The sequence below is a fragment of the Bemisia tabaci genome, chromosome 10 (genome assembly GCF_918797505.1).
Source record: "Bemisia tabaci chromosome 10, PGI_BMITA_v3".
Lineage (NCBI taxonomy): Eukaryota > Metazoa > Arthropoda > Insecta > Hemiptera > Aleyrodidae > Bemisia > Bemisia tabaci.
Genome location: NC_092802.1, coordinates 31,430,813 through 31,450,189, shown reverse-complemented (window position 1 = coordinate 31,450,189; position 19,377 = coordinate 31,430,813). Strand labels below are relative to the sequence as shown.

General features: G+C 40.9%; 1 protein-coding gene across 5 annotated transcripts in view; it reads left to right on the top strand.

Annotated features, from left to right (window-relative positions):
• The window catches only part of LOC109030888 (membralin), a 113,718-nt gene that overhangs the window by 14,571 nt on the left and 79,770 nt on the right, over window positions 1-19,377 (top strand). For all 5 annotated transcript variants that reach the window (XM_019042090.2, XM_019042089.2, XM_072304907.1 and 2 more), the window contains exon 9: window positions 5,414-5,497. In XM_019042090.2, the coding sequence (XP_018897635.2) occupies window positions 5,414-5,497 (84 nt within the window). The remainder of the gene's footprint in view (window positions 1-5,413; window positions 5,498-19,377) is intronic.

Sequence of the window (19,377 nt, the reverse complement as noted above, 5' to 3'; positions counted from 1 at the left end):
ATATTAAATAGCGGGTATCAAGGCTAGTACCCACACGAATACCACCAAAACGTTTTGGCTGAAAACTCTAGCCTTCCACAGTTGGATAAAAACAGTAAAAATTTGTAAAAATCTAAAAAGTAGTGCTTGGCTGTACCTTCTAAAGCGAGAAGAAAGTTGTAATCACAACAACAAAAAAATGTTGAATAATCTTGTTTGATCACACCATTTTTCTCGCTTTAAAAGGTACAGCTAAGTACTATGTTTTTAGATATTTACAATTTTTTTCTGTTTTTATCTAACTGAAGAAGGCCCGAGTTTTCAGCCAAAGCGTTTTGTTGGTATTTATGTGAAAATTAGCCTTGTTATCCGTGTTTAATTTGTTATTATTGTAAATCTTGTCACGGATTGCAGAGCATCAAACATATCTCAGAACCGGAAATGTGCTCAATAAGTTGGAGATTATGTCAGGAAGTAACTGAAAGATTAAAAATAAATACATTTTTCCGCACTCACTTGCACAGTGGTATTTTCTTATTGAGGTATGTGTTTTGGAGTTACAACTCAATCATCAGCCGGCAGAAGGCTCCGTTCAGCGACAGTGAGTTTATTGCCTGAGTAACTCCAAAATGTGCCCCTCAATGAGAAAGTATTGTGCAAATGAGTGGGCAAAGATTTTATCCATTTTGATGTCTAACCTTTATAGTCCCTGAATAAGTTTTTCTGTAGAAGATTCAAAACTTGAAACTTACCAAAATTAAACAAATTAATTGGATAGTGATCTCCGCACGGTGAAAAAATTTATTGGTCCCACGATGAGCTTGGACATATAGGTTGGCTTGGAAAAAATGACATTGTTTGTAAACCAGTGCACCAAATTTTTATGAAGACATTTTTTTACAGGTTTCATTTATCTTTATTAGTTTCGGAGGAAAAAAAAGAATATTTACTAACATCCTTTACATGTGTACTTCATATCTTTTCTCCAAATAAAATAGATTTTGTTACACAGGGATTTTATCGGTCTGGAAAGCTTGGAAAATCAAATAGAGTCAGGGAATCAATGGCAACCTATAAACGTTGGGGAATTCATGGAAAAATTTGGGAATTTTGCGAGTAGTGCTTTGGTAGAGCAACCCAAGCCAGTGCTTTTTGAGAGAGCGCGATTGACTTTTAAGTGCCTCTTTTCTTAAATTGAATCTTAACAAGTGAAGTTATTATCCAAATTTGAGCAAAAGTCAGTGTAATTAAAATATCATAAATCCAAGTTTGATCGAATGTCATGAAAAGTTAGGGAATTGGAAAATGAAGTAATCATGAAAACCTTGGTGGAGATTATGTGATAAAGTAAGGTGAGGCTATTCAAAACTTACAGCTTGCTGAAGTTTAACATATTGTGCGTTTTTTATATAATTTATCAAAATCATTTCGTCAAGTCATTGTTTCAAGATTTTAGCAGAGCGTCAAAGAGCGCTATGAAAGCGACTTTTATGTATCTATTTGGAACAAAAAGATTTCCTTTGTGCACAAACCTGAGCAGAATTATATTCGCTAATATATATTTGTAAATTGAATCTCATGAATTGTTTGGTATGTTGGATAATTTTGAACCCTTGTTCTTTTACTCTGTCTAAATCTACTCAAAATAAGTGTACCACACTATTAAGAATCATTAGTAAAATGCTAAATAAATAGGTGATTAAGATTCTTGGCTATGAAATTTAGGATCTATAATTGGACCACATTTAGGAACGTTAGGCAATTAGGAACGACAATATCTGGCTCAATTAAGGAGCAACATATGTTGCATTAGTTTCCAAATGCACATAGATGTTTTTACGTATGAGCCTGAAATTGTAGTTCCTCATTGCAAAATGCTGCAAGAGACTGAATAGCCGCCTAATGGAGGCAACAAATCTCCCATCAATCTCTCATCCGTGCAGAACAGAATGGTTAGGTCTCTAACTTTTGAACATAATGTTGAAAAATAAAATGCTGGTAAGCCAAAAGAGCAAGCTTATAAAAGATACACCCTGTGATCGTAAGTGATTTGGAGGGTAGCGAGAGTTGAAGCTGAATAAATAAAATTGAATATTCCACACTGTGCGCATCCTGAAAAATTTGCCAATACTGTCATAGCTTGTGAGTTTCATCTTTTACAATATTAGTGCAAGGTGTTTGATTTTGATTCAGTTTAAGAGTAAGAGGGACTCAGCTGAATTCTGTACATACAGGGTGATCTTAAAGTTCTGCACCACCGGCATCAGACGCTACCCCTATAACTTTTGAACAGTTTGAGATAGATAATTGAAATTTTGGGAGTGCTTCTAAGTCAAAATAAATGACTTTTCAAACCCCCTAAAATTTTAAAGGGACCACCTTGGAAAAGGGCAAGAACCCTAAGGGTTATGAGAGTGTTGCGGGACTTTTGAATCACCCTGTGTAAAACGGAGATGCATTATCCTCATACTTCCTTTAAGAAAAGCATATTCTCAATATTATATTAAATTCAATTGTTAAGGGTTCTCTTACGAATTGAAAATATTTGAGCTCTCTGAAGATGCACTCCATAATAAAAGTGACAGAGTATTCGAATTGAAGTCCGGGTGGGGCATTACGCCTACATAGTTATTCCTTACCTTAACTAACGGTAGGATTTTGACATCAAAATATTTTCGTGATATTTTTTCTGACGCATGTGTGGATTGCTAAAATGATAGAGGAATTCGAAATGTTTCCCCCCTCGAGGTATCGCAAAGTTGCGTTGCAGTCGTAAATCGTAGTTTCCCAGGAGAAAGGAAGTAATTCAATTCCAAAGTTGCAAAATCGACCCAAACAATCCAACTTCTCACACAAATATGACCTTGCAGCTTCCGTCCAAAATTTTACCAATTTTTAAGTGTAATCTGAAGAATAACCAGCGAAATTTTCAGGTAGAAAGACCCAACAGTTTCCCAATAAAAATTAAATTCGTGAATTGATTGATTACGACATTGAAATTTATACACTTCCTTTCATCCGTGCAACGACGAAATACGGGTGATACACGCTCTCTAAACGTCTCTGTCTACAGGATGATCTAAAAGTTCTGCACCACCAACACCATGCATTACCCCTTTAACTTTTGAAGAAATTGAGATGGGGATTTGAAATTTTAAAGGGTGTTCCCAGGTCGAAGGAAACGGCTTTTGTGAACACCCAAAATTTTGAAGCCCCCCCCCCCCCCCCCCCCCGGTGAAGGGGCAAGAACCATAGGGGTTATACGTATGGTGCGGGACTTTATATGTATGGCTGGAACTCCTCTTTCTTATCGGATCTGACGGTTAGAAGGGCATTTGCAAGGCCCCAAGATGTTTAATGTGAACATTTTGAACATCAACCATAGAAAATTTGAGGAAGGTCACCGCGTCTGACTCAGAGTTAATAGGCCCTGGGTTCGAGTCTCGGTAGTGGATCCGTAGAAACAGATTCTTTTCTGCTGTAATTTTTGAGTATTCGAAAAGCTTGAAGCATGGATGTGCCAATCCCTTGATGTCTGCGGACAATAAATAGAGTCTACAGATGGCTGTAGGTTCTTAACGGAACATAAGCTAATAAGCCAGCAGAAGAGAGAGAGAGAGAGAAAAGAAAAACAAATTCGCGAAGAAAAAAGATGGGTTTATTCAATGAAACAGAAAACTAATGCCTCCCTAGAAACTCAGTTGTCGAGGATGGGGACGGGCCTTGGTAAAAATCCGGGAACCGAGAAATCGTCTGGAAATACTACCGCGCTAAGGAAAAACGCCGTATGAACATTCGAGAGTTGCCAAATTTCCTCCAGTATTTTGCTTATTTTTTAGAAGAGTTGCGAATATTTTCTTTTAAAATTTTCAGATCATATAGATCTAATTACAAGGAAAATGCTCTAGAAAATTGAACGGAAAATATCCACAAGTTTTTCTGAAAATTCCTATTTGATTAGAGGAAATTTGGCAACCGCAGAAGGTTCATACGGCGTTTTTCCTTAGCACGGCAGAATATGCCTGGGCGCATATCAAGTTGTTTGGTCTGAAGGCACGCTATTTTAGAGTATTATTTGTTCTGTTATGATTTCTTCTTTCTTTAACAATTTTCATCCGTACATCTTCTCTCAGAATCCCTCGCATGAGGAAAGATGACCCATTTTCCAAGTTGAATTTTCCGAGGAAATTGAAAATCCCCCACGACCCCTCCTACTCTTTTATCCCTAATTATTAGAACACCGCCCCCCCCCCTTTCACTGCGTACTTGACATAGCTACCGACGTGTACCCCCTGACCTACTTGATGCATGCCGTGACTTATTGTTTACTCCCAGAAGGGGAAATAACGCAATCTCAGAGGCGTGGCAAACTTCGCAGTGAATTGATTAATGTGCCGTTTAAATTTATGGAAAAGGATCGATTATCAGGGCATTCACAACGAACGCCCTAGTGATCGATTCTGTAGCATAGCCTCAAATGGAAAAATAACGATAGTCACGCCTTAGCACTGCAATCTCCTTCTTTGTCGCAGCGTTTTCTGTGTACTGGGAGGGGGGGGGGGGCGAATCTGGGGGTTTAGATAGAGGGATGAATCTGGGAAATTTTTGTAGAGCACAGTACTGCTGTGCTGAGGAAATACGTAGCAAGAGCATCTTAATGCTGCCAAATTTTCCTTCAGGAACCTCTTATTTTCGAAGGGAGCTATGAATATTTTTCCTTGAAATTTTCAGACACTCTAGATCAAAAGACGGACTAATTTCTGTAAAAAATTGGAGGGAAAATATTTACAAATTTTCCCGAAAATGATTGGCTTGTCAAAGGAGATTTGGCAATGTCTTAAGGCTCGCAGAACGTTTTTCCTCAGCGCGGCAGAGTGACAGCAAGTGAAATTCCTGTTAACTAAGCAGCGCACGGAGAAAAAGATTTTGGTTCATACGGAACTTAGAAGTTTGCAGTTCAGGCAACTGAAGTTTTCAGCCATGGGAACCGAACTTCAGTTAAGGTAACCTAAGTTAGCGCAAGGTCAGACTCTGAAAGCAGTAGAATTAATTGCCAACGATTGTAAACACGGAAAGAGAAGCATCACAACCCCAACTTCACTCTTGGCTGATTTTGGCGCCAGATGCAAGAGCAGTTGCACCAGTCAGAGGTACGGTTAGGTCTACCGAAAGTGTGGTTGGATCAGCAATACTCGTACCTCCGGCTAGTACGGCGACTACTCTTATATCTGGCGCCAAAATCAGCCGGAAGTATAATTGGGATCGCAATACTTTGTCTCATTGAACGCCTGTTGAGGCGTAATTGGGGCGAATCCTTTACATTCGATAGCTTCCAGAAGTATGAAAAATTCGTATTTTCAAATTATTTCGTAAATGGATTGTGTTGGGCGAAAGTCTTGTAACCTTCATAATTTTTCGTTTTTGTTTGTTCCAGTTGATTTGTTGCAAATGTTGGAATTCAATGTGGCGATTACATTCCCCGCAGCACCTCTGTTGACAGTCATTCTTGCTCTAGTCGGTGAGTTCTTACAAATCCCTTTCCTCCAGTTTCTCTGTGAATTTTTGTTCGCATTTGATCTAAATCATCTGAAACTTTCCAAGAAAAAATCCATAACTTTACCTTCAAGCGATTTCTTTTTTAGAGAGATATTCGGCAAAATGTCAACATTTGTATGGTGTTTTTCCTTAGAATTTTTTTTCCTTTTTAGTGTTGCTGGCTGTGTGCGTCTTTCAATTTATGGGTTTTTCCTCAAATAAAAGTAATGGGACCTCAGGACACGTAGAAACATTCAGAATCATAGCCGATCGGTAGATACAACTTAATTAACTCCGGTGTTAAGTTGGGTTGTATCATCAATTTTGAAGGCGAACCGGTAGCGATTTCGTTTCCAAGCTTCAAATGAACGCCGCATGTATCATTGCCATTCTTCTTTCGCGATAGAGAGGATCTCTAGTTTAGAAATGAGAACTATGCTGCCTTGTTGAAGAAAAACGCCGTATCAGTTACTGACGTGGTGTGCTTTAAGCTGTATAAACTCATCTGTCATTCAAACCTTTAAAAAGGATCGATTAACAGGGTGTTCGCAACCGACACGTTAATAATAATCGATTCCTTACCATTGCCTCAAATGGGGAAGTACCGAGAGTCAATCATTCATGCCTTGCCACTGGCGTCAGTGTTGCAAGGGTCGGTTAAAACTTGTGCAAATCTGTACCTGTGTGTGCAAATTCAGGATTGGGGCGCCTTTAATTTGAGCGATACTTCTCGCTTTGCTGTCAAGTTAGTTTAGTTGCGTGACCTAACTTAACCCAACCTGACACGGTTGCTATCAGTATGTGAGCTTTGTGACCGATCAGAATCATAATACTCGGGCATATTCTATCATAACAAAGACAAATGATGTTCCAACGTCCCGGAATTACTTCACGCTTTGAATTTTTCGCGACCTTAATTAATACGAAATGGTAAGTGTTGCAAGGGTCATGGGAAAACTTGTGCAAATCTGTACCTGTGTGTGCAAATTCAGGATTGGGGCGCCTTCAATGTGAGTGATACTTCTCGCTTTGCTGTCAAGTTAGTTTAGTTGCGTGACCTAACTTAACCCATCGTGACTCAGTCCCGATCGGTTACCGAGCCTTATGGCCGATCAGATTCATAAAACTCGGGTACATTCAGTTAAAGCAAAGAGGAAAGTTATTCCAAAGTTCTGGTATAACCTTGCGGTTTAATTTTTTGCAACAATAATTAATGAGAAATGAACCAAGTCTAACATAAATGGATCAATTTTAACATAAACAGACCAAGTTTAACATAAATGCACTTAATCGGCTCTGTTTTGACTCCGTTGCGATCGGTTTCCGAGCTTTGTGACTCATCAGAATCATGAAACTCGGTTTTTTTTGTTTTTTTTTTTTGTTTTTTTTTTTTCAAATTAGAGTTTTAATTGGTCCTCATGTTCAAAATTACAATGAATGCACAAGAAAAAATTTTGCGAAAAGTTGTTCGAACGTCCCGGAATTACTTCGCAGCTTTTTCTGGAGATGATAATTAATGACGAATGAATCAAATGTAAAATGAATGTACCAAGTCGCATTTAAAAAAAAGAAAAAAAGTTGAGTGTAGTTTTAAATTTACCCACCCAGTCGTGAAATTCAAAGTAGAAAAAATATTTTTCGATCGTGAAAACAACCGTTCAAAATTCATCCTCAACATTGAGTTTTATGGAGGAATACAACTTCAAACTTAGCGCGTGTCCTTCTCGACCTTATCATTTGCGTTCCTCTGACAAAAGGACGTATCTCAACTTCCACGTGAGCCCTGTTTTACACGTAAATCTATAGGTTTAATATTCTTTCTGAGGCTCATGGGAAATTGAGATACGCCCTTTTATCAGAGGAGCAACATCATGTCCCATCGACGAAGACAAAACATCAATAATCGACCCGCAGAAGACATCAACTAAGTCGGAGCAAACCGCCAAGGCATCTGATCCGCCGTGCTAAGGAAAAACACCGTATGGACATTCGAGAGTTGCCATATTTCCTTCGATATGCTTATTTTTGGGAAAGTTATAAATATTTTTCCGAGAAATTTTCGAGAATTGTAGGTAAAATTGCGAACAAATTTGTTTATAAAATTGGAAGACAAATGTTTACAAATTTTCTCGGATATTCTTGATTTACTAAAGCATGGTGTCTAGTTTTTAAGAAAAACGGGGAAAACCAGGATGCATCAGGGAGTGAAAATTTACCGGGAAAATCAGGGAATCTGTTCCAGAAACCGGCAATCTCTTCTCCAACCACCCAGGGATCATTTCAGAACACCCAGGCACATTTTTTGAATCAAAATTTTAAATGTGCGCCAAAGAAATGGCTGTAAGATTAATTAATATCTATATTTATATCTGAAACCGTGGAAAATAATATTCTTTTCCCCCAAGAAAATCCCGGGAGAGTGGGAGAAAACTTCGGTTTCTCATCAGGGAATAAGCTCCTGAAAATCAGGGGAACTCAGGGAAAAATCAGAGAATGGGCTTTACCAAGAAAACTAGACACCATGTACTGAAGGAAATTTGGCAACGTCTGAAGGGTCATACGGCGTTTTTCCTTAGCGCGGCGGTAATCGAGCGATTAACGAAAGCACAGAGCCGCCTGCCGTTCGGAGTGGCGCCTGCCCTTATGACCTCTGACACCCCCTCTCGGGTGCGAACAGCAATTCGTCGCCTGTTTGACATAAGGGCGTAACTGAATTTCGCAATGAGCCCTGTCGTCCATTTAACTCAATGTCTTAACGGGCTCATCTAGATGTTTAGTTACGCCCCTTTGTCGGCCAAGCGACGAATTGCCGGGAAAACGGACGGTCGCCCTGCCGAAAACTCATCCCGGCTGGCGCTTTGGCGATTAAAATAATGCAAATGAAATGAGGCGCTCTCCCTATTTTTCCGCTCGGTTGCCTCCGGGCTCCGTCCAGCTCCAGATTTCACGGACGGGTGTGCTAAGTGTCGTTGCCGCCCGACGGCGCCACTGTCGACTTGGGAACGTCCGCGCAGGGTGGCAAAATTTCATGGATGAGACCGTCTTGAAATTTAACATGAAATATTTCATGAAATTTCAGAAATGTTTGAAAGATATTGAAAAATACCGGTCCCTTTTCGCGTTTCGCAAAATGTAATAATTGAATCAGTGAATTCGAAAACACACCAACTCGGAAAAAAAAATTGTTCAGGACACATCTAAAACTGCACAGCGGGCGAAGAAGCTAGTTGAAGAAAAACCTTTTTGGTGCCAAAGGACAAGTACTTAGAGACTTTGCCAAGCTTTTGTTGACCGGATAGTAATATAAACATCAGGAACGCTATCGGAATTAAAATTTTGAATGTGCGCCAAAGAAATGGCTGAAAGATGAATTAAAATCAATGTTCATACTTGGAACTCTGGAGAATTATTTTCTTTTCCCCCTGAAAATCCCGGGAAATGGGAGAAAACTTAGGTTTCTCATCAGGGAATGAGCTCCTGAAAATTAGGGAAAACTCAGGGAAGAGCGTGGTCATAAATTCTTGATTTTGTTTCACTCATTCATTTGAGATTGTACCGTCAAGATATTTCAAAATTCTCCCGCACGATTTGACAGAGCTCAGAAGAGCGGACTGTGGAACTGAGGGCGGGGACGGCTCGAAAGTTAAGATAATGGTCCAATGAATGTTGCGCGTGCCGACGAGTTTTCGAAAATTTTAACGGCTCATTTGTCCCGTGACCGAGATCCTTCCCCGCAGCCTCCCGGCCTCACATCCTAGGCCTTCGCCGGAAAAACATCGGATGTCCCGTGCGAAACTTATCGCACGCCCGTTGTTTTAACATCCAAGGCTGTGCACTTAAAGAACGACGTATGATTCGCGGGAAGCGTATCGTGCGTATGTTGTTTCTACGGACGGGGCCTCGTTTGCGCTTGTCGTTGCAGCCGAGATACCGGAAATGGATTGTATTTTGCAATGGACCACTAGGCAAGCTACGAATTTCAGCATTCTGATAAATGCTATTCTTAACCAAAATTTCACGTAGAACACGATGCGCACAACAAAAATTACCGATATTAACTCCTTACGAAGATAATTAATCATTCTTGATGCGTATATTCAAACCACCCGCTCATGAAAACTCAATGCTCTACGTGACTCGCGTCGCGCGCTAAACGTCATCATGACCGTATCAGCGATTTAAAAATCTGGCAACCTCAATTTTGACGCTTTGGCTCAGCTATAGCAAATTGCTTATAGTTTGAACAACACATGGTGGGAAATGAACATTGCTCGATTGAGAAGCTTGCTGAAACCGTTGTAGTGCGTGATTTGACTCACGTAGAGCTTTGAGTCTCTTGTGAGCGGGCAGTTAAAATTCCTCGTAACCAATGTGTAATAAAAACATTAATATCTTCGTTAAGAGTTGGTTTCAGTAACTTTCGTTGCGCGAATCGTGTTCTACGTGAAATTCTGGTTAAGAAACATACACCAGAATGCTTGAATTCGTACCTTGTCAATTGGTCCATTGTCTGAAAATTTTGGGGGAAAATTCCACAATTTTTCCAGTAAATTTAGTTTTTATCGGAGGAAACTTGGCAACGTATGAAGGCTCATACGGCGTTCTTCCTTAGCACGTCATAATGGTACATTTGTTGTCTCTAAATTGAGCCAAAAATTGTACGCATTGCACATCAAAATTCTACACAAGACTGCAGGGATACTTCACGCATGGCGGGGACGTGCAATGCTTGAAGTATTCCTGCTGACTTGTAGGCGCTAATACGCAGTTTGCACTGGCCACGCTGCGCTGTGCTTGACTCGAATGCTCAAATTGGCGGAGTCAGCGTTTTCCCACTCATTATTTTGATATTTTTTTCCAGCATTTTTTAATTTATGTTTTTGTCGTACTGATTTGACGATTCCTTTATTTTTACCAATTCCATGGTGTTACGATATTTATGATTTGATTTGCTCGGTACTCGATGACCTAACAAACACGGCTATGCCCTTGTCGTTCGTAGACGAAGGAAGAAAATAAGTTTTTGAAATGTTTGTACACTCCGTTTGGACTTTTGTCTTTTGAAATGATAAAAAAAATTATGTACGTAATATTCAACTAATTTTCTCTCTTTCTTTACATGTTTATTAAAGGCCTCCTTCATTCCTTCTACCTCCCTTAATCACACTTTAAACCAGCGTCACGTTTTTGAACTGCGTATAATTCTCGGTTTCTGAGTTTTCCTTCGCGTTTTTAATCTGCGAATCGTGTTTCACGCGTCATGTAACTTCAAACAAATGTATTCGCAAGTCAAAATTCGTTCATGGCTTAGTGGCCCATTATGCGTCAACTGAAGATCCAGGCAACATAATGCAATTCAACATTAGGTTCGATTTCCTGTTGAAGCTGTGCGCGGCAAGATCAAAAATGGACGTTTAGACAGGATGAAAATTGGAGCACCACAAAACGACTTCTCGCGCCGGAATTCCACGAACAACACGATAAAGGCATTTGCATTTTCCAAAATTAATGCGTGGTCGAAAAATTAACCCCGTCCGTCAATTCTTATTTTACACTCTCCAAAAAGCAAAGTCTGCTCGAATCAAGAGGCGTATTGCGTCTCTCCTCTGACGCAAGAGTCTAACTACAAATAAAGTTGAGTCCGATTGTCCGTATGACTCTTTGCTTTTCAGGGCTCACGTCGAAAAATCGATTCGCTCTTACGTCACAGGTGAGAAGATTAGACTGATGTCGGTGTGCTTTGCGACCAAATAGTTTTTTCACTGAGCTGATGTTTCCTTGACAAGTTTCACCGAGTGAGGAGGGTCACAATTGGAACGAAATTTCTGCGCTTTGAGTTGTGGAGTTTTATTCATCTTCCTCCAGCCAGAACTGTGGTTTTTCCACCTATTTTCAGCGGCAGTTTAGGGCACTTACAATTTAAGTGGCGAATTAGTAGTAATATTTGAATCTGAGCGCGCTCTAATTTTTAAAGATATGCAATTTTAGCTATACTTGGGAGTTACTCGTTTTTATCATTGATTTTGTGCCATTCAGCAGAGAGCGACGAAATAAAACGTAGAACGCAAGCGCGAAAGAGAAAGGGAGGAAGCGGGCAGGTACTTCGATTTAAGTGTGGCAAGTTTATAAAAAGTTAGAGAACACTCTAAAAAGTTAGAGACTTTTGATGCAAAACCTTGATTTTTTTTCTTCCAACCGTAACACCGTATTTCTTCATTTTTCTGCCAAGAGAAAATGCCGTATCAGGTTTGCAAAGGTCACGGGAAACACGTGCAAACCTATACTTGTGTGTACAAATTCAGGATTGGGGCGCCTTCAATTAGAGTGATACCTCCCGCATTGCCGTTAAGTTAGTTTAGTTGCGTGACCTAACGTAACCCAACCTGACACGGTTGCGATCAGTATGTGAGCTTTGTGACCGATCAGAATCATAATACTCGGGCATATTCTATCATATCAAAGACAAAAGGTGTTCCAACGTCCCGGAATTACTTCACGCTTTGAATTTTTCGCGACTTTAATTAATACTAAATGGACAAAGTTTAACATGGATGCACTAAGTTGGCTCTGTCTTGACTCCGTTGCGATTGTTTTCCGAGCATTGTGACTGATCAGAACCATAAAACTCGGGCATTTTTTCTCTCTTTCTTTCTTTCCTTCAAATTTGAGTGTTTATTTGCCGTCTTGCTCAGAAATTGCAATAAATGCACCAAGTAACATATTGCGAAAAATTTAGCTGGGAGCAGTTTGAATTCAAGTCGTCTTTCTCTTGTAAAAAATTCATAGTTGAGGAAGGATATTTTCAACTGAAAAAAGTGTGAAAAATTTGTCCTAAACACATCGTCGTTATTCTGACGTAAGAGCATATCTCTATTTCCACGTGAACCTTGTCCATCGTATAATACTATGTTTTCTGGGGTTCATTTGGAAATAGAGACCCGCTCATACGTCAGAGGAGCGATATTAGGAATGAATAAAAATTCAAACTTATTTTCCTCGCCTCAAACTTAATACCACGTGCGTTTCTATTTTCGGTCCAAATCGTGCCAAGAAAGCATAATTACAGTCAGGGACATTTGATATTCAAGAAAACTTATCATTCTGACGGAACCATTTACGACAATTTCTAAAATTTCAATCGTTTCACACACGAAACATGCAATCACATTCAGGCTGTTTTCTCGTATAGAAAATTCTTACTTCGGCTCTATACCACGGTGTACACAGGGCCTACGTCAAGATCTGAAAACTTATCTGAGAAGTTCGATTTACAGTGGAAATTCATCAGCAAAGTGTAAAAGTCATTATAAGACGAATAATTACACTTCAAAAGCGTACCGCAGACCGTCACCATCCCAATCTCAACAATGCCAGTGGCGTGACGTGCTTTGCGATTTATCGATTGATCTGCCATTTAATCCTATGTAAAAGGATCGATAAGCAGGGTGTTCCCAACCAACACCGTAGCAATCGATTCTTTACCACACCTTCAAATGGGGAAATATCGATAATCGATTATACACGCCTCGCCACTGAACACTGTCGCACTGAGGAAAATCCTCATATAAACATTCGGATATCGCAAAATTTATTTTCAAGAGCCGCATTGAATATTTTGCCCCTTCCAATTTTTAGATGCGTTTCATCAAAATGCGATTGCATATATAGTCCAATGAAAAATTCAAAAGAAAATATTTTCAAATTTCCCAGAAAAAGCATATTTTCCCAAAGAAAAAAATTACATCAACTGGAGGATTACACGGCGCACAGTGGATTGAATCAATTAGAGAAGTCGGACATTCAATTTTTGTCTAAAACTGCAAATTTTTATCTTTCATTCGTCACATTTTAAATTCTGAGGGGTGATTCTAGAAGAAAATTTCACGAGAAAACCAATGGAACCTCTTTTAAAGTCTTAAAGTTTTCTATGAACGGAGTTATGACCTTTCAAAGTTTCCAAATGTTGTCCGAGTTCTCCTTGTGACTCGATCACTGTGCGGCGTTCTCCCTCAGCATGACAGGATACCTCTGCTGTGCTAAGTAAGAACGCTGTATGAACCATCAGGCGTTGCCTAATTTCCTTCGACAAATCACGAAAATTCCGGAAAATTGTGAATATTTTTCCTCCAATTTTTCCACTGGATTTCGTCCGTAATTTGGTCTAATAGCTCTGAAAAATTCAAGAAATAATATTCATAAATTTTTTCAAAAACAAATATTTTCAAAATGAAAATGTGGCAACATTAGAATGCTTTTACGGCGCTTCTACTCAGCACGGTAGACTTATCCGGCCTCCGTTCCTGTTTTAGACACCTGAAACTTCGATCCATTGCCGCTAGACCGCGAAACACGCGTCACGCGTCAACGCTTTTTTCTCGGCTCCGTGAAAGTTAACACCTGCGGCTCGGAAGTGAGCATGTTCCGATTATCGAATATTAATCGATTGATGGAGCCCCAAATAAATGATTAAAGCAATCGATAAACAGCTATCCGATTAATCTTCCATTCGATTATTCGTCGCTCTCCGCGCATAAGAGCGTAACTACACTTCTAGATGAACCCTGCTGTCTATATAATTCCATGCTTTCACGGGCTCATCTCTATACGTAGTTACGTCCGTTTGTCAGCCAAGCGACGTGTTAGTCTACGATTTATCGGAAAATTTGAGGTCATGTCAAGTAACGTTCTCTCGCGCCATATAATATGAACGTATTTCTATCAAACGGAACTATGTGCATTATGACGTGAGCCCTGTTAAGCATGTATTCTTATGGGTCTCAGGGCTCATGTCGTAATGCACATAGTTCCATTTGATAGAAATACGTCCATATAAAAGTCAATAGATTTTATTTGTCAAACTTAACATTCTTAGCAGTGGCGTGACGTGCTTCGCGATTTATCGATTGATCTGTCATTTCATCTTATGGAAAAGGATCGATAAACAGGGTGTTCGCAACGAACACCTTCATAACCGATTCTTTACCATAGCTTCCAATGGGGAAATATCGATCGATCGCAAAACACGCCACGCCACTGCTCCGCGAGTTGGAGTGTTAGAGCCAAATACATTGCGGACAGCGCGAACTGCGTATTAGCCCCTACAAGACTGCAGGAATACCTCAAGCATTGCACGTCCGCGCAGTGCGTGAAGTATCCCTGCAGTCTTGTGTCGAATCTGCCTGGATCTTCAGTTGACGCATAATGGGCCACTAAGCCATGAACGAATTTTGACTTGCGAATCCATTTGTTTGAAGTTACATGACGCGTGAAACACGATTCGCAGATTAAAAACGCGAAGAAAAACTCAGAAACCGAGAATTATACGCAGTTCAAAAATGTGACGCTGGTTTAAAGTGTGATTGAGGGAGGTAGAAGGAATGAAGGAGGCCTTTAATAAACATTTAAAGAAAGAGAAAATTAGTTGAATATTACGTACATAATTTTTTTTTTATCATTTCAAAAGACAAAAGTCCATACAGAGTGTACAAACTTTTCAAAAACTTCTTTTCTTCCTTCGTCTACGAACGACGAGGGCATAACCGTGTTTGTCAGGTCATCCAGTACCGAGCAAATCAAATCATAAACATAAAATTGGTAAAAATGAAGGACTCGTCAAATCAGTAAGACAAAAACATGAATTAAAAAATGCCGTAAAAAATATCAAAATAATGAGTGGGAAAACACTGACTCCACGAGTTTGAGCATTAGAGTCAAGCACAGTGTGGCCAGTGCAAACTGCGTATTAGCGCCTACAAGACTGCAGGAATACTTCAAGCATTGCACGTCCGCGCAATGCGTGAAGTATCCCTGCAGTCTTGTGTCGAATTTTATGTGCAATGCGCGAAGTATCCTTGCAGTATTGTAGGCGCCAGGGAAAAAATCGCGTAACAATCGATCATGTCGCTGCCGATTAATCGCTTGATCGATTAGCTGCATGTTTCGACTATCGATCATATCGAACATGCCCAGTCGGAAGTTGCGAGGAGATCGGATTGAGGATCCTTACGGAGCGGGTGGAAATGCGCGCGGTGTGTGAGGTGCGAGCGATAAAGGGGGGGGGGGGGAGCTTAACGGCGGTAACATGATGTTAGCAGTAAATTGGCGCCTATGGGTAGCGCCACGCTTGTAGCTCCGGATGATTGTAACAACTCGTCGCTTGACTAATTGATTCAGATTTGCAGCCCCCCCCCCTCCCCCTCGCCCGCTCCCGTGGAAGAGGGCATGACCACCCCTTTCTCCGCCCCCCGTCTCTTGTGAGTAACGTGACGCCGCGCCGTTGCGAACGTGGACGTTGCCGTATCGTTGGACGTTGATGGGCGTTGGACCCGTTTGGCTTCAAATTCGGGTTCAATCCTGGGGGCTGATCGTCAAAAGGGATAGACAATGCTTTAGACAAAGGAAAAGTGGACGTGGGCGTGGTTAGTGGAGTCGAAGGGGACACCCTTGCGGGCTGATTATTGAGATGAATAGACAAAAAGGTTAAAAGTTAAATTGTTTACTCACTTGCACGTTTTTTAATTTTTTTTCCGCAGACGCGTTTCGGTCCGTACTGACTGAAACGCGTCTGCGGAAAAATAATTAAAAAAATGTGCAAGTGAGTAAACAATTTAACTTTTAACCTTTTAAGTCATTTTCTTGTGCGGTAAAGCTCCCCCAAAAGTATTTTATGGATAGACAAAGCTTTAGACAAAAGAAAAGGGGATACGGGCGTAGTTAGCGGGGTCCAAGGGTTCACCACCCCTGCGAGCTGATAATTGAGATGGATGGACAAAGCCATAGGTAAAAAAGACAAAGGGGAAAGGAGGGGCTTGGAAGACAAGGCGCATAGGTGCAGTTTTAGAAAAACTTCAGATATTAATGGTTTTGAGTGAAACTAGTCTTAATGCATATTCTGGGAACAATTCGCTCCCAAATTACAATTTTTAAGCATCTGAAAGTGAGTTTGAATTTTCTTTCCGCCGTAAAGATCCATGCAATTTCGTAACTTCAAACTCGTTGTTTCTCAAAATAGCAAAACTGCACTGAATGTGCCTTGTCCTTTAAGCTCCTCAAATGAGCATGGATGTAGTTAGAGGGGTCCAGGAGAGGCCTGACTTTCCTAGAATGGAAAATAGTATCATCTGCTCCCCCCCCCCCCCCCCCGCTGGAAATTCTATCTGGTGGAATGAAATCTTCGTCGACTATAATTCTATGTCGCAGTGTAAAGGTAAACTCTTTTTGACAATTCGAAAGTATTTTAAGCTGAAAATACTTAAAACAGCGCGTTTATGTGCAGGAATTAGTGGAAAATTTGCATCACGGAAGCCTCAAAAGGTCTCCAAATATAGTCAAAATCTAAAAAAAACTTCCGATGGAGCGGAGCTTCGGGACTCCATTTTGGACTAACATCCCCCAGACCGCCCGGTGATAGGGGGGTTAGGCCCTCCCCAGCAAAATAACCTAGCCACGCGTACGAAAATGGATCGATCTAATTACATGAAACCGATGGTTGCTACAGACAAATTGTGAACATAATGTACTAACTATGTATAGGGTCTCGTGGGTTGCCACTACTTAGTCTATTACTTATGCCCTACCTCCTCTGTCCATCGGAAGCAACTGCTTATACTAGTATCATTAATCGTTTTACTCTGTGTATATCGTTGTGTCCATCAGTTTCAATAATCAGTCCGCTGGCTGCTGAGTGGCCCACCCCTTAGAAGGTGCTTCGTATTCCCGAACGTTTCAGAATAACTATTGCCCGCGCGTTCTCTGGAATGACCGACATTTCCACTCACATTATTGCACGGTTGCCACAGTCAGGGAATATCGGGAAAACCGGGGAATTTCAGGGAATTTTAAAAAATCAGTGAAAGCCTGGAAATGTTAGGGGGAAATGACGAACACGTCAGGGAAACATTTTCAAATCACCTTCATCTGCTTTCTCAAGTGGGGTTGAAGTTTCGAACAACAAATTTTGCCTGAAAACTATTTCTAACTATGTCTTTTTGAAAATCTGGTATTTGTCAAATTGTCAGGGAATTTCACCAAAATGTGTCAGGGAAATCAGGGAAATTTCATGAATTTAATGTTTTAAATTCTGTGGCAAATCTTTTATTGTGACAGTCATTGCGATACATAGTCAGTTGATAACAGGGCAGCACATTTTCACGCTTTTAAATCTATTTTCCCACAATTTCCAATTTCAGAAAAGAAGTATGAAAAATACTGCGGAATCAGCTCATCTAGCACTCTCAGATAAAGTGATATAATTTCTTCATGCAGATTCTCCTTTGTGTACGTTTTGCAGTTAGTAACTACAATTTATGGCTCAGTATAAAATAAACGTATGATTTTAGTTTCCCCACTCACATCGGTGTTTTTACGGGTGAGCCAAAAATGGGCCAGTTGTGCTCGTAGCAGAATTGTGTTTTAATGCTTGATTATTGTAGGTTACCTAAAAATAAGATCAGTCCAAACAGCAACTTTCTTCGTTGAATATTAACCGAGATATCCTTCTTTGATTAGTCCGGTTTTTGACGTCATCCACTGCGGTATAGTGGTATGTACTACCGAGATGGATGGTGTCGTAAATCGAGTTTTTCAAGGCGCGATATCTCGGTTAATATTTAACGTAAAAAGTTGCTATTTGAATAGATCTTATTTTTTTCTCAATGATCTGCAAGAATAAAGGATCAAAACATGACTCTGTGACCAGCGCAACTGACCCATTGTGGTTTCTAATTGGACGTATTTCTGCCGAACAAAACTATGTGCATTATGACGTGAGCCCTGTTATGCATATATTCTTATAGGTCTCAGGGCGGAATTGTGTGCACTAAGACATGTCTTAAGGCACACAATTCCGTTTGTTTGAAATACGTCCAATTTGCAAAATGTAGTCGTCCAATTTACTGAAGGATGCCCCCGATTTCTGCCTCAAAATTTCACGTAATCACGTGCAAGCTCGGCAACACTGTCCATAAGTTCAAAAATCAAGCTTTTTAAAAACTAATTAGCTTGCGGCTGAACGCGTCCTGGATCTCCAGCCATTGAAAATACCTTTTGTTCCTCCTTAAAATACAATCCCGGAGACTGCTCATCAGTCCGCCTCCTAGTTCCTTCTTCGCGCTAATTGTATACAATCCGAACGGCAACTAGTGACGAATCCTCGCTAATAAAAAGGGCGGAGAGGGCGGTAAAACTCGGAGGCGCGACCCGCTATCGCGAACCCGCGCGCGAAAAACCCGGGGGGGGGGGGGGAGGAAAAAAATCTCACCTTAGCACCGCGCGATCGACGCTTTTGCAAAACGCGACGCGACATAACGAACCAATTATTTTTTAGTGCCCCACTTTCCCAAAGAGAGCCGGTATCTAAAATAAATAAAAATACCATAGAGCAAGACGGAACTCCGTACCCGGGGGGGGGGGGGGGGGGGGCTGGTGAATCGTAACGGAAACGGAAGTGAAAAGATTCGAGGAAGTGATCAAACGAGGGGGGGGGGGCGAGGCGATATAAAAAGGAGAAAAAAAGTTTAATTAAGAAAAGTATCTGCAGTGCTAGGATCGGCGCGACTGAAAAATGGGATCGGGCGGGGGGGTCAGAGCTGGGGGTGGGGGGGAGGTGCAGGGCCGGGAGGGGAAATATTTCATGTCGTCGACGATACTCTCAAAAGAAGGAGCGTTGTAATGAGGAGGGAGGGGGGGGGACAAGTTGAGCTTCAGATAATTAGTTTCTGAGAGCCCCAATTATGCCCCCCCCCCCCCACCGCCTCGCGAGCCTTGCGTGTCTCAGCATCCCCGGAGAGGCTTCAGTCCAATTAAACTCTCAATTGTTTTCGTTGATTTTTTCCCTGTTGCCCGCCGCCGCCGCCGAGCGGGGCG